Source organism: Schistocerca serialis, chromosome 3, assembly GCF_023864345.2.
Source record: "Schistocerca serialis cubense isolate TAMUIC-IGC-003099 chromosome 3, iqSchSeri2.2, whole genome shotgun sequence".
Classification (NCBI taxonomy): domain Eukaryota; kingdom Metazoa; phylum Arthropoda; class Insecta; order Orthoptera; family Acrididae; genus Schistocerca; species Schistocerca serialis.
The window spans coordinates 408,093,177-408,119,550 of NC_064640.1; the positions used below are offsets into that span (position 1 = coordinate 408,093,177).

General features: G+C 40.1%; 1 protein-coding gene across 1 annotated transcript in view; it reads right to left on the minus strand.

The window, feature by feature from the left end:
• Positions 1–26,374, minus strand: part of LOC126470270 (hemicentin-1-like) — an 808,493-nt gene that overhangs the window by 524,806 nt on the left and 257,313 nt on the right. The window contains exons 13-14 of the mRNA XM_050098010.1: positions 12,650–12,770; positions 12,355–12,530 (exon numbers count right to left, since the gene is read on the minus strand). Coding sequence (XP_049953967.1) covers positions 12,355–12,530; positions 12,650–12,770 — 297 coding nt within the window. The remainder of the gene's footprint in view (positions 1–12,354; positions 12,531–12,649; positions 12,771–26,374) is intronic.

Below are 26,374 nucleotides of genomic sequence, written 5' to 3' on the forward strand. Positions count from 1 at the left end.
AAACCTCATTAACAAGAATCCAAATGGACCGAAAAATCAGGAGTTCATGTTAAAAAAATTCATGTTAAGTGAAAAACACAGATTTTAATAAGTATACATGTACAGCAGTACACTAATGTGTAATACACTACACTGTCAATCTCATTATTGTAGACTTATAACACTATAAAGTGATTGTAAAATTACAAGTACTCACAAATTATGTACGTTACTTTTTTGGAAAAAATTTGGTCATGGTTCACTGACGTTCATGGGAACGATAATATTTTGTAATTTCACGACCAGTTGTAATGATAGCATCCCTACACCCAGCAGTGACTTCAGATGTTGAAGTGAAATGTTCTAAACAGTCCAGGGCTGTAAACACCTCCTGATGGGTAAGTGGAATGGTATCTGTATTCTCTTCCTCTTCACTTTCTTCTAATGGCCCTTCTTGCACCTCGTTCACAGCTCTTGGCACACCCGATTCCACAGAAGCACATATGGCAACATCATCGTCTAACACTAATGAATTCTTCAAAACTAATCCCAGGGTTCGCAACATCCTGCAGAACTGTCCATTCATCAGGTGAAGTGGCATCTTCTAACTCATGGACATCTTCAGTGTTGCTATGTCTCCAAGCTCTGTTAAAGCACTTCCCTATATGATGTGACGATACTGAGTTCCAGGCTGCTGCGATGAGTTTTATTGCGTCAAGCAGATGCCAATTTGGGGTTGTACTATTGTTTTCAGCAGCACAAATTGCAGCTCTTACAAGTCACTTATGATAAGCTATCTTTATGAAAGAGATTATGCCTCGGTCCAAAGGCTGAAAGCGGCTTGTGGCGTTGGGTGGAAAAAACTGAACCTTTATGTTGGATAGGTTCATATCATGAATGTTATGGGCAGTACATCTGTCCAATGTAAGAAGAGCGTGTCTATTTTGAGCAACCATTCGATGTTGAAACGAAGAAGTCACATGCGAAATGATGTGCCATCGATCCAAGCTTTCTTGTGGTGAGAGTAGATGCAAGGTAAAGTGTCCATATTTATGTTTTTAAAACAATGTGGTTTCTCAGATTTACCAATAACCCAGGGGTGAAACTTCTCACTGCCATCAGCATTACAGGACAGTGCAACAGTCACACATGACACGTGACACTTATCACCTTTGATCCCCAGGGTGTGATTTGGAAAATGATTGTAGAAAAATCCAGTTTCATCCATGTTAAATGCATCACATGAGGCATACTTTTCCCTCACTCGGTTGAGTTCATACAACCAGCTGTTCATACTTTCTTCATCAACTTTATTTGCTTCACCAAAAATTTGTGCAGCAGAGGTAGGGGAGACTGCAGAGAAGAGGGTGTAGGTGCAGGATGAGGGAAATTAAAATTCTAGGGCACGGGTGGAGGTAGGCGTAGCACAGAGTACTGCATAGATGCATGAAGGGCTTGTACCAATGGAATCTTGCATGGTTTAAAAAACAAATGTTGCTGCGAAACATGAAATGTAGAACACAGAATGCCTTTTGCTGCTGTGCTAACTCCATCTCCACTTGACACAAAATGGGTAAATAATGAGCTTGCAAGTGAGCAAGGAAGCTAGCTGCACCAGGTCAGAACTGGATTTGAAATCAGTTTTGTTTGATGGTTCATGATTTCCTCTGAGTAACTAAAATTACAGCATTAACGAAATAAAATTTTTGTTAAACATAACTCAAATCTATGTAAAACTATCAGTTTCATAAAATTTAATGTTTTCTAAGAGAATATCATGCTCCACAAAATCAAATGCCTTGGACAAATCACAAACTGCTTCTTTGTCATGAAATACAAAGTAGTTGAAGCAGCATTTTTTTTATTTTTTTTTTAAAGTATAAAAACAGCTGTATTGTTTCTTGTGTGCCTTTGCAATTGAGAAGTCAGCTGGTCTGACTGCCATGTGCAGAGCCTGGAGCCAGTTTCTCAAATCACCAGAGATTTTCCTTTGGAGTGAGGACTGGAACCGGGTGCATACTGTTTCCGGATCACTGTGAAGTTGCTGAATTAGAAGTATCAGCTCAAAGATCTCAAAAGCTGTCAACAGCTTGGAGAGCTGATGATGACTTTGGTAGAACATGGAATTTATAATTATGCAGTCATATCTCTTAGTCAACACACATGTAACATACAGGATGAAATGGAAAAATGGGGGGGGGGGGGGGGGGGGGGGGAAGAGAAAATCTTCCCCACTGGAGTGGTGGATGGTGTTTTAAAGAGGAATTCTCTCACACTTTTAGTGGCCAATGCTGTGCGTAAAGGAATCATGTACTCTGATAATGTTTCACAAGAGAAATCAGAGATCTTACAAGAAGCTTGTTGTGAAGACACCTTATGCAAATTATTAGTCTATCAGAAAATAATTCGTAAGGAGTTGTACATGGTTCAACATTGTCCCTGTTATATGTAATTATTAATGTTAATTCAGTCTTATTTGCAGATGAAAATGAAATCCCCAAAAATTACAGAAAATGTCAGAAATAATTTAGAAGAACCTGAATGTTGGCTCCATCAAAATCAACTAAAACTTAATGTCTCTAAAACCCAGGTGATGCAATCTGGACATAAATTATCAAAATGGGGAAATAGAAAACAACTTGCAATGAATAGATCACAGAGGCAAACAATGTTTAGACCCAAATCTTGAAAAAAAAATTAAATTTGAAGGTCCACATCAGCTGATTAGCAAATAAATGAAATAGCATAGAATTTGCAAAATGTATTTTGTCACATGCCATAAATATGAACACCGGGTAGATATTGTCATGTCAAAACCATAGTCAAGACCAAATCTGAAGGCAGGATCATCAATGAACTACAAAACTTAGAACTGAAAGCACATTTATTACTGACACCAATGAACAGACATAATAGAACTAACTTCCTGGGTGGGGAGTTCAGCTATTCATACAAACATAAAATAATCCAGAATGCTGGTATTTACACAAACATTGAGTATTCCAAATTAACTAAAATTACAAACACAAGACAGTAAAAAAATGTTCTAAATATGATAAATACTGAATAACAAAAAGTTGTTGATGCTCAGGTAAGAACTGCCAACCCAAAGCATACTGACTAGTAAGTCTAACCACAACACCACACAGCATAGACCATATCTTGGGGCACTGGTCCCTCTCCTGGAGCAACAGTGTCCCATTGTTTCAAAAATTCTCATTGGAGCCCCAGCTATAGCACTCAGCATCTAGTTCTTGTCAATGGCCTTCTGTATGGTGGAGCTGGCAGATCTTCATGTTCCGGTTATGTTGTTAAATCCTCTTCAGTATGATGAGAATTGAAGACAGCCCCTACTCTCAATGCTTCATGACAGCCAAGTGGTTTTTAGTTTCCTTGAAACCCCCATCATCAACCTGTGCCTCTGGACTGGAGTGGAGCTTCATACAAAAGACACGCACAATGTCTCTGTGCTCTTGTCTCCTTCATGAAGGGTCATAATCCTCAATTTTATATATGATGTCCAACAAGCAACAAAGAAGGTAAGAACCAAAGTAGCACTTGAGTAACATTTCTAATAGTTCTAGTTTCCACACAGGAGTACAAATTCAAACCATGTCTTCCAAGCTATATATCACTGATTGGTGCTTAGCATTGTAGCACTTTCATTAATTCTCCTGGGCATCCACAGTTCGTATGTGAGCCAGCTGTCTTGCTTCTTTGATCCTGGTGATTAGGTGTTTCACATAGTTGTTGTGAGTATCATCCAGTTCAAAAGAAATGATGAAGCAGCAAGATTGGTGTGAAGCCTGTAGTGCATTGCTTCACTGTTTTGTATGTGAAAATCATGATGGGCAGTATTGTATCCCATTCTCTCTGTTCCAACATCAACATATATCAAGAGTATATCCGCCAGTGTCTTAAAAGGGTGTGCTGAAAGTAATGTCTCCAAATTTGTCATTCTGTTATCAAAATCGGTAGAGGTATTACATGTTATACATATTACTCAGCTTACTTTCTTGCTCCGCTGACACAAATTGCAACCCTCTGCCACTACAGAGGTCCGAACTATAGTGTGTAACATGGCAGTGTGTAATGTATTGATGTTAATGTGTGAGAAACAGCTTGCTATAATAGAGTTATGAACTCACAAAATTTGTCCACACATGGAACACTCTCTGCTTCAGCATGACAATGCTAGATCACTCATGAGTGCTATGACATCAGCAACATTTTGACACTTCAGGTTCACTGTTATCAATCAGCCTCCATATGGTCCCCACTTGGTCCCAGTCAATTTGAAAACTCAAAGAATGGCTTTGAGGATTTCACTTTGGTATTGATGAAGCAGTAGAAGCAGAGGTGAGACTGTGATCAAAAAAGTCAAACATTCTACAGTGGTAGTATCAACAAACTGGCCTCTCTCCGTGGGAGAAATGTGTTAATCATCAGGTTACTATGTTGAGAAATAAATATGTAGACACAGAGAATAATGATGTAGGATGTTTATAAATTTTCTTTCATTTAAAAAAACTTTAAGAGTTATCAGATAAAAAATTTGGAGGCATTATTTTTCAACATGCCCTCATATTAAAACATTCTGTTAGGCCATTTGTGTGTGGATGGTGGGCAGTTGTCATTCTGTAGTGGATGTCGCAACATGAAACTACCTCTAATACTGATCTTCAGCACTCAGCACAACTTTAGTCAGAGTGTAGCAGATAAAATATGCAGTGCAGACTAGTATAGATTAATTCCCATTTGTTGGTTTTGAGAAGCTCCAGAAGAGGCCAACTTCAATTTGATGGAACAGTGCTACTGCAGGCAGGATTGACAGTACATGCCCTGAAGGTAATTGGGGTATGTGCTTCACAAATCCCAGGTGAGTAGGTGTTGGAGTGCCATAGAAAAACTTCAGGGAGGCTCAGCATAAGTTTGCTAGGATGATAAGGAACCATTTCTGCCCACTGGATCATAGTTCTTCTTGTAAACTGCTTTGTTAAATAATCAGAATTCTCCTTTGGTCAGTTCCTCTTTCTTCATAGCTTCTACATCTACATTTATACTCCGCAAGCCACCCAACGGTGTGTGGCGGAGGTCAAAGTTTTCAAAAGTGCTGGATCTTCCCTCTGAACAGTAGCAATGTCATTTAATGCAGTGATGATTGAGATTTCATGCACATTGCTGTATTCTGTCAAATGATTCCTTGAAATTTGGTGTTTGTATTTTCATCTGCTTTTGTATACCACTGTGATGTCACACTCCCGATCCCTCAGTAACCATTGTGCCAGTTGACTTCATGGATGCATTGGGTTACTCAGCCAGGAGAGAGAATGATTATCTGTCACAATAGTGAATGGTTTGCTACATAAATATGCCTGGAACTTGTTGATGGCCCAAAGAAGGGACTTTTTCTTGGTTGTAGGGTGGTTTCTCTCAGACGTGGAGAGTATTATGGAACCATAAGCCATCAGCATTTCAGCACCTTCCTGAGTTTGTATTAGAACTGCTCTTGTGATTCTTCAGTTTCTCCTGGCGTATTTGTTGCTCAAATAGTTCATCAGTGCACCTGATGATGGCGACATGTCTGATTGCTGAAATATTGTGCCCGTTGGACACAATGAACTGGCAGTATACCCTTGGACTGTTTGAGCAGAACTGCTCTTGCTCAAAATCCAAAGCATTTCTTCCATCTCAGCATTTTCATCATACAGTGCTAGAAATAGAGAAAGTATCAGTGCCGCCTTAAGGACAAGCAAAGATCTTCCTTGCATCTTGTTCCAGAAAAATTTGCAGTCTTCCTGCAGTAATTAAGGCTGTCCATCATGTGTTCAAAGCCAGCTGGAGCATTGCACAGTCCAAATAGCATAACTGTAAACTCATAGAGGCCATTAGGAGTTACGAAGGCTGTCTTTTCTTCGTCAGCTTCATCAACCTTGACATGCCAGTGCCCTGTCTGCATGTCCATAGTTGAGAAATCCTTTCCTCCTTTCAAGCAGTCTTGGGTGTTGTCAATATGCAACAGTGGATAGACACCTTTCTTCATGATTTTATTCAGTCATTGGTAGTCAGTGCCATCATTCTTCTTCACAAGGACCACAGGAGAGGACCAAGCATTCTCTGAAGGTTCAGTGATGTCATCTTGCAGTATCTTCTCCACTTTCTTCTGGATTATCCATTATTCAGCTGGTGACAACCTATACGAGTGCTGGCTAATTGTTGAATGATCGCTAGTGTTGATACTGTGTTCTACTATGGAGTGCTTGGTCTGTCTTTTCTCCAGCCCTGCCTTAAAAAAAGCTTCCAAAAATTCACATAGAATGGCTATCATTCACTGATGTTGTTACTCAGTCAGGCTAGATCTTATTGACAGTTTGACAGTCACTTCCTCCCCTGCTTTGTTTGGTGTGGTAATGGAGCACAATCCTTTGTGTATGGCACTGTCCTTTCCTACACTGGGTAAGCTGTCCTGATGCAAAGACCTTTAGGAATGAGTTGTGGCTTCCTGAGAAAATTAGTGATCCGAAGTTCTCCTTGACCACCTACAATTCTTACAGTCGTTGCTGGAATGTACATTTTTTGTGAGCCTGAATAGTTTTTCTGCAATCAACAAAAGCATCATAGTTTAACTGAGACTCTACTGATGACTGTAATTTGTGTTACTAATAACTGTAGGAAGTTGCGTACTAGAATAACATCGTGACTACATTCCTGCTGAAACGACAAATTTGAAAGGCAGTGTTCTGACATTGATAGTTATTCTTGCAAAATATGTTCCTGTTGGCTGGACATATTTACTTTTTGCAACCTTCAGCACAATTTTTTATGTGTGGTGAAACATCTGTCTTCCATAGATGCTGATGATAAGCTTCTGATAATACAGAAAAAGAAGCCCATGAATTGACTAGTGCTCAGACAGGATGGCTGTCAATGATGTCCCAATGAGCTTTCCTGAAATTCTGGTGTCAGTCGTCCATGGAGAATTTTCATCCATCACAGCCTCACCTCCATAGATGGTTGCCTCACCTAATTTTCCTGAATGCCATGACTGGCTGAGTGGCTGGTATCTCTTTGTGGTGTCAAGGAACAGCTACAGCATGTTGAGGAGTTATCACATCCATAGTACATCAATGGACTTCATCCCACAGGTCAGCTATAATTGTCTGCTGTCAACCGGCATGAATAAGACTGCTGTATTGGTTGACACCTTTTGATGTAATTGGTGTCAAATACTTGTCTTCTCTATCTCCACAGTAGTATATGTGTCCAAGGTTCCCACAGTGGAAACATCCCAGCATGTTGTTCTCCAACCCCCAAATGTCCATTTTTCTACGGTATGCTGAAGTTGGTGGAGGAGTTGGTTTTACCAGCACTGGTCAGAGGCTGGGTTGTCATCTGATGGTTATGGCATAAATGTGAGTTGGCCAAGCCTGTTCTTCATGGCTTGTCCAATTGGTGGTGGACTTGGTCCCCAATATTGATACAACTCTTCTTCAAAATTCAAAGTTATCTCCAAAAATATGGTTCAACATTCATGACCGCTGTTTTTTGTGTACTTGTGTACCCATGACATTTCTGGCTGCCATATACAGCTGTATTTCTTCCATTATTATCCAGCATATGCGAGAGGTGAGCTTATGTTGGTCTTCCATAGTTGCCATAGGGACCACATTTGGTTATATCTCTTTCATCTTTCTGTTATACTACTTTCTGTTGCATTTCCTTCATTCAGTTGCACCCTTTGATGAATTCCTCCATTATTGTGACAGGCTTTACCAAAAGTGCTTGGTACATGTATTCTGCAACATCAATTGTAAGATTTTGTTGGCTTCTGTCATATTCAGAATTATGATGTAGCCTACCATAAAGCCAAAACATTACGTATGACTGTGTCATTCCCTCCAACATTATGCTCTGTCCTTCAATTGTTTTTCCACTAAGTGGACTTGTTACTTATTGTCATTGAATATTTCCTGCAGTTCAGTCTGGCTTTTTCCTAGTTATTGAGGTTCTGTTTATTATTATCAAACCATTGCTCGGCTGCGCCATCCAAGTAAAAGTACACATTTGCCACACACATCATGTCATTCCAACTGTTGTATTTGGTCACTCAATCACTCAGTCAATCAGGCATTTTGTCAGCTCCTGACTGGTGTATCTGGGAAACACTGATGAGTGCCTGATGTGCAGCTGACTTATTGCTGTTTTGGAATCTATCTGTCTGCTGAATAAAGGAATCTTAGGAATTATGTGCTGCTTGTATTCCAGTTTATGTCCATGTAGCCAACAGCTTTTATATTGCCTGATTGGAGCCATTATGGTGTTTTTAAGTACCTGGCATCTACACCAAACAATATCATGTCAAAATTACAATCATGTCCAAATCCATACACAGTTTTGTCAATGAAGTACAATACTTACAAGGGGACCATTTGACTTGTTAATCATGGATTTTGATGAGTCTAAGGTATGGTGTAGAAGGACATGTTATGCTTTCCTGGCCAGCAGTTTTTCACACAACAGCCAATACTTTCTAAAAAAAATCGATGATGAAGTTTTTTGCACACTTCTTATGCCTGTAATTTTAGTTGCATTCTGACAAAGCCAGTGTAGTGGCTAAGGTTCATGGCTAAAAAGCTTGCAGTATGGACTCACATCAGTGGCAATTATCCCACCCTCTGATATTTACTTTTACACTCAGGTTAAAATTTTCATGGAAAAGTTCAAAATTTTTCCAACTTGCTAGACTAACAGAGAAATCACTTTGAGGCAATATTTTGCATCAATTTAGTGCATATGCTTTCACAGGGATGATCAAATATGCATGGTTTGCACTGAAGTTGATCAAAGAAAGAAAATCTTTTTCATTTCAAATGAACTGTGTTTTTTCTGGTACCTCTTCTGAAACATCCAGCTGCCTGCAAGGGAGTAGCTTTCGTAAATGTGCATGGTGTTCTAAAATTTGTATTTCGGTTGCTTCTACAATAACTATGACCTGAAATTCTGTTCTAACACAGAAAGTGATAGCAGGTAAGATGATTTTGTAATCTATTGTGTAACAAATGGAAGACATTTGAAGGAAGTTTGCTGTAATGCTTGATTTATTAGTAAAATGTCAATGGAAAAAATGACTATTTTAGCCACTGTGCTATACTTGGTTGGTCGAGCCATGTGAGATACACATAAAACTTCAGCATCAATTCTCTTGGGAGCTAGGGACCATCTGACAATCTACTCCTAACCAGGTACTCAGGACAGGTCCCTCTACAACATATTTAAGTGTCATCAAAATCCATGATCTCCTAACCAGGTACTGAGGACAGGTCCCTCTACAACATATTTAAGTGTCATCAAAATCCATCATTAGAAGCTCTGATGATCCTATTGTTAGAACTGAAAGCACATTTATTGCTGACACCAACACAGAGGCACAACAGAAATGACCTCTTGGATAGAGAGTGCCGCTTTTTATACAAATGTTGAATATTCCAGAATGCTGGTATCTATACAATCACTGATTGTAAAGTAACTTTTTGTACTTGAGGCCAGGACAGTGCAACAGCATAGATGGCATCTTATACACTAAACATTTTTTGAAACTCAGTTACATCACATTCAGTATTTAACAGGCCATGAATGAAAGAGGTTCTATGAAAATGTTAAAAGTTCTGGATTACCACTTGATCCATTGGTTGAATCAGTACTGTAACATTATGTGGGAGAAGTATAGCAAATAAGTTTCCAGAAACTAACTCAGCTACTGGTGGATGTGCTTTACAATTGTCCAAAAGAAGGTTGGCTTTGCTGTCTATTGGTAAACTATTTTGAAGCTTTCTTGCGCCATGGCACAAAATAATAAAAAACCAGTTTTTGCAAAGGATGGTAGCCATCCACACATTTGACTGAGCATCATAATGAACAGGCAAGTTTGTAACATTCTTAAATGTCTGACACATTTTTCAGATTTACCAATTACAAAAGGAATCATTCAGTCACTTCCAGGTGCACTAGTACATAGCGAAACTGTCACTCGGTCTTTCGTTTTCTTTTTAAACCCTTTAGCCATCTTTTCACCTCCACCAGTTAGAGTAGATGTTGGTAATCACACTGCCATAGTGGTCCTGTTTCATCAGCATTATTAAGCTGATCAGTTGCTAGGTTATTATCTGTGATTATTTCTTCAAATTTGTATTTGTATTTTTCTGCGGAGTCCTGGTTTGCTGAAAGTGTTTCTCTAGTTACATCAGTATTTTAACTCTATGCCAAAACTTAAAAATTTCTGAACAAACCATCACAAAAATTGCATCACTTTCTGCAACAGTTGAATCTTGTCTGAATTTCTTTCCCTTTTAATTAATCACTGGCCACATTAGGAGCTTTCCTTTTGAGCATACTCCACTAAACCATTTTTACAATATGCTAACTAATTGTTGCAATATTGGTTTTTTAATGTTTGTCTTAGGAAAAGATTCCGGGAAAATTATTCTGCATGCTGGCTCTTATTCTGGTTTTGTTACTGAAAGTAAACTTGTATTTAGGTGTGAGAAAAGCAGCAGTGACTACCATTCAGAATGAACATTGTCAGTTTCAAGAAGTGGTTCACTGAACAGTTCTTGCCATATCTTGCTTCGAAGTCAGTCATTGTATATACCATGCCAGTTATCATTCAGCTGTTACAGAGAAAACAAAACGCCAGGAACACAGATATTGTGCTCTGGTTCAAAATTAAAAACAGTCAGCACTGTAAATGCCAGCCTCATGTTAAACTCCTGCAGTTCGTTAATTAAATATGGTTACACAGTTTTGTGTTTACCCATGTACCACTGTCAGTATACTCTGACACAATTAAATTGGGCACAAGTTAAAGGCTATGTAGGTGAAAAACAAAATCACTCCTGATAACACTGAAAGGCTAGTTCATGAAGCAATAGATAACATCTTCTTTCAGCATGGGCACACACTGTGCAGCACACTGAAAATCTTCAGAAACAAGACTTTGATAGGGAGATGAAGATGAATATAAGCTTGAACCTCTCATCCTAAATTTACTAGCAGATGGTTTGAACATCGACCCAGATAGCAGTGACGTAGACTTTGGAAGAAAGTATAGTAATAATACTTCTTGGTTTTAAAGACTCATGATTTAATAAATGTGTTTGTCAACACATAAATTGCCTTCATTGGTTATGAATCTGTATCCTATGACTTTTGCAGACTTGGGATTCTACATATTGACTGAGAAGAAATTAAGCTTTTCCTTGCATGTTGGATGCTCTAATTACTTATGAGAATGCAGCTGGATAAAATAGTCAAAAACTCCAATATTTTGACAATTTTTTCCCTGTCATTTTCAAGCCACAAATTGGAAAATGCCTTAAAATGACAGAGACGGTTAACTGTAAAGATATCACTGATTTTTTACTTTATCAGTCAGCGTTACCCCTAGTTATTCACAGAAAACAGTTAATTGTTTCCTTGTTCAATGCATCACAAATGCTGTCCCTCATTGTAACGTTGACCAAGTTAGTTTGCACTCATAATGCTCATTGACAGTGAAAAATATGATACATACTGATAATTTTTACAATAGCCTTTTGCACTAGTCTTTGCTACCAGTAATTCATTTCTATGCACAGTGATTTACATTTAACTATAGTCAAACACAACTACATACATGCATCATATACATTTTTAAAAAATTATATGGAGCAGAAGCAGTTGTCAGTTTGAAGTTAATGTTGGTGTGCATTAGTTATTTACTTATAATACAGTCCAAATCACAGTAAATGAGAATTATTTCAACCAGTCATTAGACAATAGCTATTTTGAGGAAAAATGTATCTAATATCTTCATAAAGCTGTGTCAGCTGTTCAAGCTTCTTGACATCATGCGGACTATTGCTATGGAGCACTGGATGCAATGACAAGGTATGAAGTAAAATTTCTCTCATGTAGACAGTTGCTCAAAATCAGTTTTAAAATTTATTTTTCCCCTCATAGATTTGACAGTATAATATGTTGCAACATAGGCAAATGAACCCGATTGTTGTCTGCAGGAACACAATTTGGCAATGGGGACTTTTGTTTGCCCTTTCTCTGCCACCATACATGTGCAGAACTCATACAATGTACACTACCCTATCACTCCATCTCTATGTGTGGAAGCACCTTCCTATGTGATGCAGTCTAGAACAGTAGCAGAGGCATAGTGCACACTTCTAAGTGGTTCCAAACCTGGGATGGTGACAGACCATCAGGCATTCCAGACTGTTGGATGCCAAACTAATGGAAGTCTACAGTGATTAAACTAATGAACTTCAGTAGTATTTCTTTTGTTAAGCCAATCACAGATGACAAAACTACACATTACAGACTTACCTCAGATTCAGAATAAATCAATTCATTTCCATTGTGGTACCAATGTACTGTTGGAGTAGGAATTCCTGTAATTAAGCACTTGAGTGTGACTGCATTACCTTTTTCTATGAACAGCTCTCTTTCAAGTGGTGTTACAGTGGGAGCTTCAACATATTTTACAACAGATTGAGCTATATCTGTAAAAATAAAGGGAATTTATGAACTGGAAGTGGATGGTTTGGTCAAATACATCCCTTAAATGAAATAGTATTCTCTTTTAATTGCCATGAAACAAGTGTCGTGATGAAAATACTACCTTTCTGTTCTCCTCTTGTGCCTTCACACTTGTAGATGCCTTCATCAGAATGTGTTGCATTGTCAATATGCAAGACTGAGTGACTGTAATGATTTGTCATATTTGTTCTTGTGTTGTGACCCTAAAATATAAATCCAAAATTAGTTATTTATCAATGTCCATTGTCATAAGGTTTAAGTCACACTGTTTTGAGGTCTAATACAGTTTAACTCACCTTCCTAGAATATTACAGTACACATTCTTTATATAATGTTTACATGCATGAAATACTCCCAGAAAAAAAATACTGGGACAACATTCACACTGCTACAACTTACATCTTATACCATATGCTCTATTACTGTGTTTCTAAATGTAATAATGAAAAGAAATACATTCATTTATACGCCCATGTCCTTATGAACAGTTACTGGTTTTCTGCTTATTGCAGTGAAATTCTGGAAATCCAGTTACTTGTTAGATTTGTGTTATTAAAAATTTTTATTGATCATACTTCTTTAAGCACCATGTTATTGTAATAATGAAGTAGGATCAAAATGGCTGTGGATGAAGTAAATATAATCACAGTTTTATTCAAACATGGTTACGGAAATATTCAACATAAGTTCAGCACTGACTGTAGGAACTGAGATTTAATGCCTCTAAATTGTCCAGTCTGACTCTTCCAATCTCTCTATAAACATTTCTAATGATATAACACTCTTACTTATTCTCAGGACTATCAACAGTTCCTAAGGATTATCTTAGAATGGCAAGTTCTACTGTCAAAAATTTTTTGAAAGTTATGTCTATTACATGGATCATACGGTGTGTAAAATTTACAAAGTTAAGGTAACCATGAAGGCATACTTTAAGACAATTATTCAGAGGGTAGTCATCACTGTGATTCCAAATATTCGTAGGATAATTTCATAGACAGTAATATTTAAAAATTTAGTTGGCAGATAGCACCACCAGTAGAGAACACAATGACAACAGCACAACTACAAACAAAATTGAGGTGATATAGCTAATAACAGGTCATTCACTGAAAGTAAAAGAAGAAAAGAAAAGAAAAGAAAAACACAACACCATCCTTAGAAATGTAGAACAGTTATTGAAAAGAGATAAAGAGAATTTGGTTTGTTTTTGTTTTGCTTTTCAGTTATTAAATGAAACAACAAGTTTACTGTTACCAGTCACTGTTTATATATCTCCATGATTTCAAAGGTTTAAACCTTCATCATCAGGTGTATTTACATTTGTTAGTATGGCATTTGTGTGTGTGTTGTTTTATGATTTTTCAGAGGAACATTTAAAGTTTTCAGTTATTGTTAGTTCTCACACAAACTCATGAATTTCTACTTAATATTTTTTCAATGCATTACATTTCTGAGATTAAAATGTCAATTGCCTTCTCTGATATCCCCCACGTGGTTTGCACAATACAATGACTGTACTGCTAAAGTAATCACTCTGCAATGAAACATTTCAGAGAAAACTCATGAAATATTTAAAAATAACTTTTGTGTATCATGATCCCAAAATTAAATCTAGAAGTCATACAGGGGCACATATTTATCTGGTTAACAAAAGAGCAATGTTGATTACAAATAATATCTTAAGCTCTTACAGTTAGCAAGGAAGAAACAACCTTCACTTTAAGAACACAGTCTGGAAAGATAAATGTATGTTGATAGTAAGTGGAAACCAACAGCCAAATATGTGGAAATGTAGGTACCACAGTCAGCAACAAAATTTGGTACCACTCTCAGCACCAAAATTTCAGAAGTGTCTGAAGAAACTGCTCAGTTTTTTGTTATTATGTTACCATGCATATTAAGCATTATGATATTAGAACAGTCACTTACTCTATTTTTGTCATGATATACAGGAATGCATCAGAAACATACTGGCGCAAACAAAGAAATCTTCCATCAGCAAAATGTATCTAATATGTCAGACATCATAATAGGACTACAGAAGACTCTATGTGTATATTGGATACTTGTATGGATGTGAGATGTGAACTATGTAAAAAAGAAAGAGGAAAAATTTGGAAGCATTTTGAACTACATTAAAATTTAAATAGAGGTGAGTAAAGAAATCAACAGAAAAACCTAAACAGAAGATAGGACAAAGCATCCAGGACTTGGGACTGGAAGGAGTGAAAGAGGGCAAAAAATGAAATAAGGAAGGTAAGATTTTAATGTATTGATGGCATTATAATCATTAGAGATACAACACTACTGGGTAACTCAGGTGGACAATGATAACGCATGAAAAATTGGCCATGGCATACCAGAAGAAACCATCCCCCCATAAATCATAAGTGACTTAGGAAAACTACAGTAAAGCTAAATCAGAATGGCCAATGGAAAAGTAAAACATTTTAAATTCTGTACGAACACACTCTTCATTGATTAAAGCCATCCTGCTAGCTGAGTATGTCACATGTTAGAACGTTCAAGATTTCATCATATGTTACATGTTAATATGCTGTCTTAATTTTGCTTCAAACAATATTTTTTCTGTACTTTGTGGGTGATACTTTGTTTTCACATCTAAAACATTTATTCACACATAGGGGTGTCTTTATAAAGAAAAAAATCACAGAACAAAACTAAAATCAAATATAAAGCTGATGTTGCCTATTCTTAGCATTTCACTGATGACTTACTTTCCATCATGCCCTGTTGTGCCTCCCTTGAAGTATAGTCCTGAATAATTTACCCACTTAACCCCTAAATACTCCTGCTTATCCCATTTTCATATATGTCATATATAAACTGGTATTTTTAAAGATAACATCTGGTTTCTGTTTAAGTCTGCTGGGACTAATGTTTGCTGTTTCTTGTGAACCCGTCTCTCCCAGCCTCCAACCTATACTCATCCACCATAATTTATCTGCATCAGTTCTAAGTAATCTATCTATCTGTATGCTTTCTTTTCTTTCAAAGATATTAGATTTTATTTTTAATGGCCAGGAACACTGCCATTTACTTTTTGACTGTAACTATTCTGGTCTTGCATCATTTGCTTTTACTATTTCTTTCTGTAGTGGTCTCTGTGTCATGGGGCATCACTTCCTTCCTTTCATTTTTGCTCTTTTCTTGTAATTAAATGTTTATTGCTGTAATATTTCCTGGGTTATTTTAATTATTCTGAGACATATAGGTTATGGTTCCTACAGTATCCTGGTGTGGTACCCCACCACAATTCAGCTCTACTGCATCACATTCAGCCTTCTGGCGGCTGCCTTGTCACAACTCGGCTGCTGGAAAATAAACACAAGATTTCACATCTGTAGCCAGTAAATATAAGGGTATTTACTGGCAGACTTACAGAAAGTACGGCACAACACCACAGTGTCAGTATCACTCCAGGCAGTGCCACAATTACAAACTTATTTCCTACACTGGAGACAGCTCAAGTATGCTTCTGCTAGGTGTGTACTTAAGCAGCCATGCGGGGGCCACAGCCAGCAGTTATGCAAGTTCCAACAAGAGTTTTTCTGCAATTTCCAGTACTGGCTGTATCTGCAAGTAGCCAAACCAGCAGCACAGCCATTTGCAACCAGAAGGACATTGGCTGCAGCACACTCCCGAGTCATCTCACTCTCACCATGAGCTGTCATTGACCACTGCCTTGTGAGTCCAGTGCTTGCTGGACACCACCTGCCTTGTGTCCTTGATCTGCTCAGCTGTCACCACATGCTGCCATTGCTCACTACAGGCCCCTGCCTCATCGGATCAACAGTTGTGAATGCTGCGTGACAATCCTACTTCAGTGATCAAACCTAGACTCTGACTGAAACTTGTTACACAGGGTGATCTTATTTCTTGCTGTTTAGAAGTGACTCTTAATTACATTCTTGTCATCATGCAGCAAATCTTTTTTTCCTAAAACTCATGTTCTTTATTACTGTCTTAATAATTATTGGTGGCACATCAATTATGTGCTCTCCCCTTGTGCTCACAGACATAAAATTGCTGATGAGGATAAAAGTTTTATGACACATGTGACACTGATAGTTTGTGCAATTTCTCAGTGCAGCACTCTTCTCCATGAACACCATGGACTCACCAACATATTCATTTAGATAAAGATCTGTATGTGATACCTGCTTATCCACAGAACACCCCAGCTGACCACTCAATTTCAGTTGAACCAACATGTTGATAAATGGTAATTTGCTTTCCCATGCTACTTCCTTTGTACACACGAAGTTTGCTTGTCTGGAATCATGTGGAGGAAGAACTGATACAATTCATCCAGTCATGGAGCCAAAATTTAAAAAATATATATGTTATCCTCATACAGGCAGCAAAAGAGTGGATGAGAGGAGTAGAGTTAAAAACTTGTTCTTCATCAACAATTTCAATAAGAACTTAGAAATACTTGGTGAAAATGGAGAGCCCATGTCTGTGACATTGGTCTTTTTGTGCCCACTTTACAGAAAGTAAGTGGACATTCAAACATGTGGGAAAAGTTTGGTAATGCCACATCTAAAGAGGAGATTAGGTTAGTGTTCAACATCACATCGACAAGGTCATTAGAGACAGAACACAAGCTTGGATTAGGGAAGGAGGAGGAGGAGGAGGAGATTAGTGTTTAACGTCCCGTCGAAAACGAGGTCATTAGAGACGGAGCGCAAGCTCGGGTGAGGGAAGGATGGGGAAGGAAATCGGCCGTGCCCTTTCAAAGGAACCATCCCGGCATTTGCCTGAAGCTACTTAGGGAATCACGGAAAACCTAAATCAGGATGGCCGGAGACGGGATTGAACCGTCGTCCTCCCGAATGCGAGTCCAGTGTGCTAAGATTAGGGAAGGATGGGGAAGGAAACTGGCCATGACCTTTCAAGGGAACTGTCCTGGAATTTGCCTGAAGCAATTCAGAGAAATCACAGAAAACCTAAATCAGGATGGCCAGATGTGGGTTTGAACCACCATGCTCCTGAATGCAAGTCCAATGTTAACCAATGTGTCACCTCACTCAGTGCTATGTGTAAAGTGGTCAACTAAAAAAAACACTGCATTTGCTGTCAACATCTTTGTAAATAAAAATAATGTATCTAGATAAACCAAAATGCAATTTACAGCTAACTGCATTTGTTTGATTGTACTAGGGAGTACCTTAGAGTTTCAGCTACGATGGTTACACAGGGTGTTCAACAATTCATATTACAGAGGTGTTGGGGTAGTAGTGCAGACTTAGTAAGTAAAGTTTTGAAAAGAAACCCACATCCAGAACTGTACTGTTTGCATACAAAATAAGTTTGAAGACCAGCTCTGTTTCAAATTTCTTGCTCTGTATACACACATCATCTGGCAGACATGGCAGGCAGTAATCCATAGTTGTTTGCCGCCAATGCTGCTGTTTATGGGAAGATATCAAAGCAACTGTGGGGCAGGCTGCTAGATTTGCTACCATTATGTTCAAGAAATATGCAAGTGTTACGGAGATGCTTTGGGATTTCAAATGAGAATCCCTGGAAGGAAGGTAGCATCGATTTTGAGGCATACTATTGAGAAAATTCAGAAAACTGGCATTTGAAACTGACAGCAGAAAAAGTCTACTGCTGTAGTGTCTTGCTGGAGGTATCTGATATATGGTGCTGTTTGAGGCTTCCTCAGTGTAATAAATGCTTGATCTCTTCACAAGGGTTGCATTCAATGGTGATGTTCAAACTGCACAATACTTCCATGAGTCTGTTGCTTGTCATCTGAGATGCTACTGATGCGCTGCTGTTGTTACTTGGTAATTTATGCACTTGCTTGCTAGAAAAGTGCATAAATTGGTGAGCCACATTGGCAATGTATCAGTAATACCTATAGATGCTTAGCAGATATCTCATGGACATTGTGAAGGTTTACATAACATCATCCGATGCAATGCCCACAACCATTCAATTATTTAACATCTTGTTCCACTGGTAATTTTCATGACTGGTAGCTGTTGTGGACTCAAAGTGATGTTCCCACTTTTATTCAGAGACAAAATGGCACTGTCATCCTAAAGTTGGTCAGAAAGATTGATTACTGACACCCAGAATCTGTTTTTGTAGCAATTCCGCATCTATGAGTGAGTAATTCAAACTTGTGTACTTGTCATTATTTTGATTAGACTGGTGTACATTTGGGCAATGTTTGTCATATTTACCCATTCCCAGTGAAGCTGAGCTGAAAAAGCCAACAGAGTCACAGACATTCTAACAAGCCATTGGTAGCTCCTTCATGGAATATGTTGAATGCCCTCCATCCAAATTGTTTTATCAATGTGTGGGGGTCTCAATTTTGATCTGGTCTCACAGAATTGATGAGGTGCCACATCAAGCAAAACTGGACATTTTCTCAGTAAATATAGCATTGGACAAATGTTCCAATCTCTCTGAGAAATTATAAACCTGCACTAAGTGAATGACAGCCATGGTTTGAGAGTACCAAATGTATGCTATGCACATGGCAGACAACCTGCATGCAGTCAGCAATACCAGCATATAGCTTCATGAAAAGGCACATAATTGGCTTTGAAGATACTTTATAAATATCTCATACATCACCTTATTGGGGTCCTAAGGTGAAATAAGCAGCAGAAATTGGCATGTCAACAAATATATTTAATATATACAGCAACCATAATTTAATAGAGACAGTTAGTGTAATGTAAATAGATCCTGGGGATAGATACTAGAGATGGAACATTCACAAACAGCAAAAATTAAAATATTTAATGTCAGATGGGAGATGTATTTCTAGGGCTGTCCTGCATTCACCTTCTGTTCCCTAATTTTGGCCCAGACAGGGAATGGGTTTTGGACTTCTTCCATTGAATATTTTTTTTTTTTTTTTTTTTTTTTAAAAAAAAAATCCCCCATCCAGTAGATGTCAGTCTATCTGTAATAAGTCATACCATCACTATATCACAGGCAGTTAGCCATCTGCTGGTGACCTGTAAAAGCTGAAGTTTTCCTCAGGTGTAATGTGGCTTAAACAATGAATGTTCTTGTAATAACTTCAAGTTGAACAAACATACTTCAAGGAAGACGCAATACATGAAAGTCACAGATCATGTAAACAGAGTAAGACATGTGTACACTTTAACAGTTAAATCATAACTGAGTCCAAGTCTAGTGGCCGCTGGCTGGCTGGCCACTTAAGTGGCGCTGCTGCTGCATGGCTGGCAGACAGCGCTACATGTAGAGGACGCGTGTAACTGCGTGGAAGCACTTTGAAAGATTGGCGAGTCACAACACTTTTCCCCCCTTTGAATTTTTTGCACAGGCCTTGATGGAGGTGGCCTGTAGATTGCTAACATCCATAGGTGTTGCTTGATGGGCCGTAAAGTCTCGAGGAGGTGGCTTCCCGTATGGACGGAAGTGTCCCCGATGATAATGGGTCAAGATGACAGCAGACATGGGGGTCGAATCTGCTGGGGCCCCGTGCACCAATCTGCCCGTTGTGGCAAGTCTGGTTGTTATAACAGGAGACATGGGCGATGTGTCCGCGTCCGTAGGAGAAGGAGGCGAGTAGATTTGCTCCGACAGATGCTGATCATCTGGTTCCTGCATGGGCACATCTCCTGGTGGCGCCAGTTCTTGTGCTGGCACCGATATGATGGTGAGAGGACTGCATTGTGAGTAATAAGAGATTCCAGTATCCTGAGAGCCTGGTAGAGCCAAAGGTGGTGTAGTGGCATCTGGAACAGGTGTTGCCGGCAGACGAGGCTGAAGCTGGTCCAAATGATACACTGCAACACCCGTGTCCATCTGGATTTCATACAGGCGTCAGCCATGGTGTCATAAGATGCGGCCAGGACTCCATTTTGGCCACCTGCGATATCCCCGTACCCATACAAGGTCGTCGTCGGTGAACCCGCCAAGCGAAGGCACCCGCGGCCGTGCGGTGGAAGGCCGCAGAAGATGAAGTAGTGTGCGGGGCTGTCGGTCATGTAAGAGCTCAGCCGGGCTGTGGAAGTCCATGGGGGTGAAATGGTAAGAAGCCAGAAATTGGAGAAGCACATCATGAGCAGCAGAAGAAGTCAAGAGTTTCCTCATCTGAGCCTTAAATGTGCGGACCAGTCGTTCAGCCTCACCGTTTGACTGTGGATGGAACGGAGGAGCTGTGATATGCATGACACCGTGACGGGCACAAAAATCTGCAAAATCAGAAGAGGCAAATTGTGGACCATTATCAGTAACAAGAGTAGAGGGAAGGCCTTCCAAAGAGAAAATGCGAGCTAGAGCATTGGTGGTTGCTGAGGTAGGAGGCGACGTGCAACGGACAATGAAAGGAAAGTTAGAGTAGGCGTCAATCACAAGAAGCCAATAAGTACCTGAAAAAGGTCCCATGAGGTCAGCATGAATACGCTCCCAGGGCTTCTCAGGCGAAGGCCACGGTGACAAAGATGACTACGGGGCGGCGGCCTGTGACACACAAGAGCCGCAGGCAGGGAACATGTGTGCGATTTCAGAGTTGGTGCCAGGCCAGTACACATGACAGTGCACCAGAGATTTTGTGCGAGAGACACCCCAGTGCCCTTGGTGAAGGAGGCACAAGACCGAAGCACGCAAAGACACAGGTACCACAACACGCGGCGAAGCATTTTCGGTGGAAAGGAGGATAACACCATCCCTAGCTGTGAGGCGGTAATGCAAAGCGTAGTAGTTCCGCAATGGATCAGAAGTCTTAGCAGACGGACGATCTGGCCAGCCCTTCTGAATACAGTGTAAAACCTGGGAGAGCATAGGGGCAGAACCCGTAGCAGCCGCCAGCTGGTCCCCGGTGATGGGGAACCCGTCCACAACCCGCTGCTTGGCACTATCCAGGTGGAAACACAAAAGTTCGTCCCTATCAAATGCCAGATCAGGACCCATGGGAAGGCGAGACAGTGCATCAACATTCGCATGTTGAACCGTCAGCCGGAAATGAATCTCATAATCGATATGAGACAAGTAAAGAGCCCAACACTGGAGACGGTGTGCAGCCTTGTCGGGAAGTGACGTTGATGGATGAAACAAGGAAACAAGTGATTTGTGATCCGTAACAAGATGAAATTTGGATCCATAGAGAAAAACACCAAACTTATGAAGAGCATAAATAATGGCCAAAGCTTCTTTTTCAATTTGAGAATACCTTTGTTGGGCATCCGTGAGCATTTTGGAGGCATAAGCAATGGGTTGTTCAGAACTGTCAGAAAAACGGTGCGCAAGGACTGCACCTACCCCATACTGAGAAGTGTCTGTGACAAGAACAAGGCGTTGGCTGATAAGTGGCCAGGCACGGGGCCTGTTTCAGCATAGTCTTCAATTTCTGGAAAGCTGCATTGCATGACGTGGACCAGTCACGTTTTTATGCAACAGGCAATGCAATGGCTGAGCTACCGAAGCAGCAGATGGTAAAAACATGTGACAGTATGCTATTTTCCCCAAGAAGGCCTGCAGTTCCTTAACAGATGTAGGGCAAGGAAGAGCACCAATTGCAGCGACAGTTTGCTGAAGTGGACGAATACCATCCTGAGAGAGTTGAAACCCCAAGTACGTGATAGGTGCCTGAAAAAATTTTGATTTCTGAAGTTTATACTTAACACCGGCAGTCTGTAAGACATGAAAAAGTGTGCGGAGATTTTGAAGATGTTTGTCAGTGGTGGAGCCAGTGACAACAATGTCAACCTGGTAATTTATACACCCAGGGACAGTGAGCAATAATTTTTCTAAGAATCGCTGAAAGAGAGCAGGGGTGCTGGCAACCTTGAATGGCGATCGTTGGTATTGATAGAGACCGAAAGGCGTGTTAAGGGCCAGAAACTACCGGGAAGCAGTGTAGTGAGGACGTTGATGATAAGCTTCTGACAGGTCAAATTTAGAAAAATACTGGCCTCCAACAAGTTTAGTGAATAATTCTTCAGGTCGAGGCATAGGGTAAGTGTCGATAAGGCATTGAGCATTTACAGTGGCTTTGAAATTGCCACAGAGATGAATATCACCATTTGGCTTAGCAATAACAGGAGAGGACCACTCATTGGAAGTGACATGCAGCAAGACCCCTGAAGCAATGAGACTATCCAGCTCCTGTTTGACCTGATCACGAAGTGCCACAGGAACGGGCTGAGCCCAAAAAAACTTAGGCCGAGCAGTGGGTTTGAGCATGATATGAGCTTCAAAGTCGTTTGCACGGCCTAACCCAGGAGGAAAAGGGGGACGATATTGTTGTCGACAAGGAATCCAATTGACGGTGTCATCTATGGAGAACCCAAAAACGTGAAAGGCATTGAAACCAAAAGGATTCTCCGCGTTACTATGGTTGACCACAAATATGGGAACAGCGCGAATGACAGATTTGTAAGATACCTCAGCATCAAATTGTCCCAAGAGAGAAATCTTCTGTTTATTATAAGTCCATAATTGCCTAGTGACAGGTGACAGGATTGGAGAACCCAACTGAAGATACGTCTGAGAACTGATGATAGTGGCAGCAGAACCAGTATCCACCTGCATGGGAACATCTCGACCAAGTATTGGAACAATGAGGAATAACTTCCCTTAAAGGGAAGAAGTACAATTGACAGACAACACAGAATCAGAATCAGCGTCATGTTCACGAACATCATGTATGCGGTCGGATTTGCAAATGGATGACACATGACCCCCTTTTTTTTGCATTTGTGATACATGGCCCAATGTTGTGGACAATCTTCTTGTGAATGTTTCATAAAACACCACGGACATGAAGGAAGTTGCCATGGGTTTTGCTGCAGTTTCTTAGAGGTTTGTTTACGGTTAGGCCGAGGCTGCGCTTGGGAGCATACTGTGGCCACGTCGGCCGGCGGGGACATGCCACACGCTTCGTCAACATCGCACAGAAGTTGTATTTCCCCGATGTCGCCCCATGCCTCTATTTGCACTCCAGTGGTGCGAAAAATTTCAAAAGACTGAGCGATGGATATGACTTCATCTAGAGTCAGATTTGCCAACTGAAGGGCATGTTGCCTAACTTCTTTGTCGGGTGCTGATCGGATAATAGCATCCCGTACCATGGAATCGGCATAGGATTCTTTGTGAACTTCAGTAACAAATTGACACTTTCTACTGAGGCCGTGAAGTTCAGCAGCCCAAGCACAATAGGATTGATTTGGTTGTTTTTGACAACAATAAAAGGCAAAAAGAGAGGCTACCACATGCGTTTGCTTTTGAAAATAGATGGACAGAAGTGAGCACATTTCAGCAAAGGACAAAGTTGCAGGATCTGCAAAGGAGCCAATTGCGACAACAACCAATACATTTGAGGTGAAATCCATGAAAGGAACAGAGACTTACATGTTTGTTCGTCCGTGACATAAAATGCCAAGAAGTGCTGTCGAAGACATTTTTCGTAATCAGGCCAGTCTTCCACCGTCTCGTCATAAGGAGGAAAAGTAGGTACAGACAACGACGAGAGACACCCCACATTTGATGCCGTGATGAAATCACGAATCGTATTTGTGAGAAGCGTTTGCTGTTCTATGAGATGTTGCAATAGTTGCCATGGAAACATGTGGGTCAACGATGGAAAAGAAAAACCCCATCCTCGTTGCCAATTGTAATAACTTCAAGTTGAACAAATATATTTCAAGGAAGACGCAATACATGAAAGTCACAGATCAAGTAAACAGAGTAAGACGTGTGTACACTTTAACAGTCAAATCATAACTGAGTCCAAGTCTATCGGCCGCTGGCTGGCTGGCCGCTTAGGTGGCGCTGCTGCTGCATGGCTGGCAGACAGCGCCGCATGTAGAGTACGCGTGTAACTGTGCGGCGGCACTTTGAAAGATTGGCGGGTCACAACAGTTCTACATTGATGCTGCCTGGGAAAATTTTGGCAACAATCCCAGAAGATATTACAGTTTTGCAAGTGGTTGGAAGATTTGCTTGCTTAAATGAAGCTCAGTCACTTCTTGTGGCAGCATAAAGTAGAATAACATTCTTCTGTTTTCTTGCTTTGGTCTTCTCACTGCATTTGGAACCTTTCAGTACCTTCTTAATATGATCTATTCTATAACTGTTGGAAGTGAGAGTGTTCTTTGGATAATTGAGTACTACCAGTAGATTTCTACCATCACTCAGTTCTCAATATGCGTATGTGGACAATTTTATCAAAACTGAACATCACTATCCACCATTCCATGGGTTTCCTTGGCGGCTTCAGACTGAAGTCCTCAGCAACCAGAGAGTTTCCAACTGGCGCACCAGTTCAGATCCACCCAAAGCCTATCATCTTCATATCTGAGAGGGCAGGCCAAAGAATATTTGTAACAGAACAAGAATAGATCATTCTCTTTCCCGATAAGGGGGATGCTACTTCACAAAACTGAATGCATGTAGAAAGTGTCTGCTGTCTTCAGTTTACAAGTTAAATGACAGGGATAAAACATACAGTTTAAAGGAGGTGACTAAACTTCTAAGTTCCTCTGTAATACCACAAGACCTCAAAAACTGGTTTAAATTATGATCACCTGCACCATTTCATCTATATACACAGTTTCCCGAAAGGTATACACATGATGAAGACATGCCAGGCTCACATTTGTAAGTGTTCACTAAATATCTCATCTATTTGTTAGGTGTCTTTGTAGATCACTGTAACTTTCATGTTTGAAAATTAACACATTTTGCAGACATCATAAGAACCACACAGCAGTGTGAAAATAAAGGTAATTTTTTCATTCATAAATATGGTTGGTGGTAAATATGACATTCTTGCATCAAATCTCTAGTATTAGTATACATACATATTTTAAATAACTATCCAACAGAATGTAAATAATTTAAGAGTAAAGGAGACCACTCACCAAATAGAAGAAGCATTGGGTTGTTGACAGGCACACATAAAAGAATGAAAACTTTGCTATCTTTTGGTCAATCCCGTTAATGAGATACTTGACATTTTCAAGCACCTCAGTTACAGGACACAGGCTACAGGCCCAACTAATCTGATCAGGTTTATAGATAAGCGAATGCAGGCTTACTCTGTATTTACACAGATAAATTTTTCTTCAAAAATCAGCTGCATAATACACTGAAGAGCCAAAGAAACTGGTACACCTGCCTAAAAATCGTGTAGGACCCTTGCAAGCATGCAGAAGTGCAGCAACACGACGTGGCATGGACTCAACTAATGCCTGAAGTAGTGCTGGAGGGAACTGATGCCATGAATCCTGCAGGACTGTCCATAAATCCCTAACAGTATGATGGGGTGGAGATCTCTTCTTTACAGCACATTGCAAGGCATCCCAGATATGCTCAATAATGTTCATGTCTGGGGAGTTTGGCAAACAGCGCAAGAATTTAAACTCAGAACAGTGTTCCTCAAGCTACTCTGTAGCAATTCTGGATGTGTGGGGTGTTGCATTGTCCTGCTGGAATTTCCCAAGTCTGTCAGAATGCACAATGGATGTGAATGGATGCAGGTGATCAGACAGCATGCTTACATATGTGTCACCTGACAGAGTCATATCTAGAAGTATCAGGCATCCCATATCACTCTAAATGCACATGCCCTACACTATTACAGAGCCTCGATCAGCTTGAACAGTCCCCTGCTGACATGATGTGTCCATGGATCCATGAGGTTGTCTCCATACCCATACACATCCGTCCACTTGATACAATTTGAAACAAGACTCATCTGACCAGGCAACATGTTCCCAGTCATCAACTGTTCAGTGTTGGTGTTGACAGGCCCAGGTGAGGCGTAAAGCTTTGCGCCGTA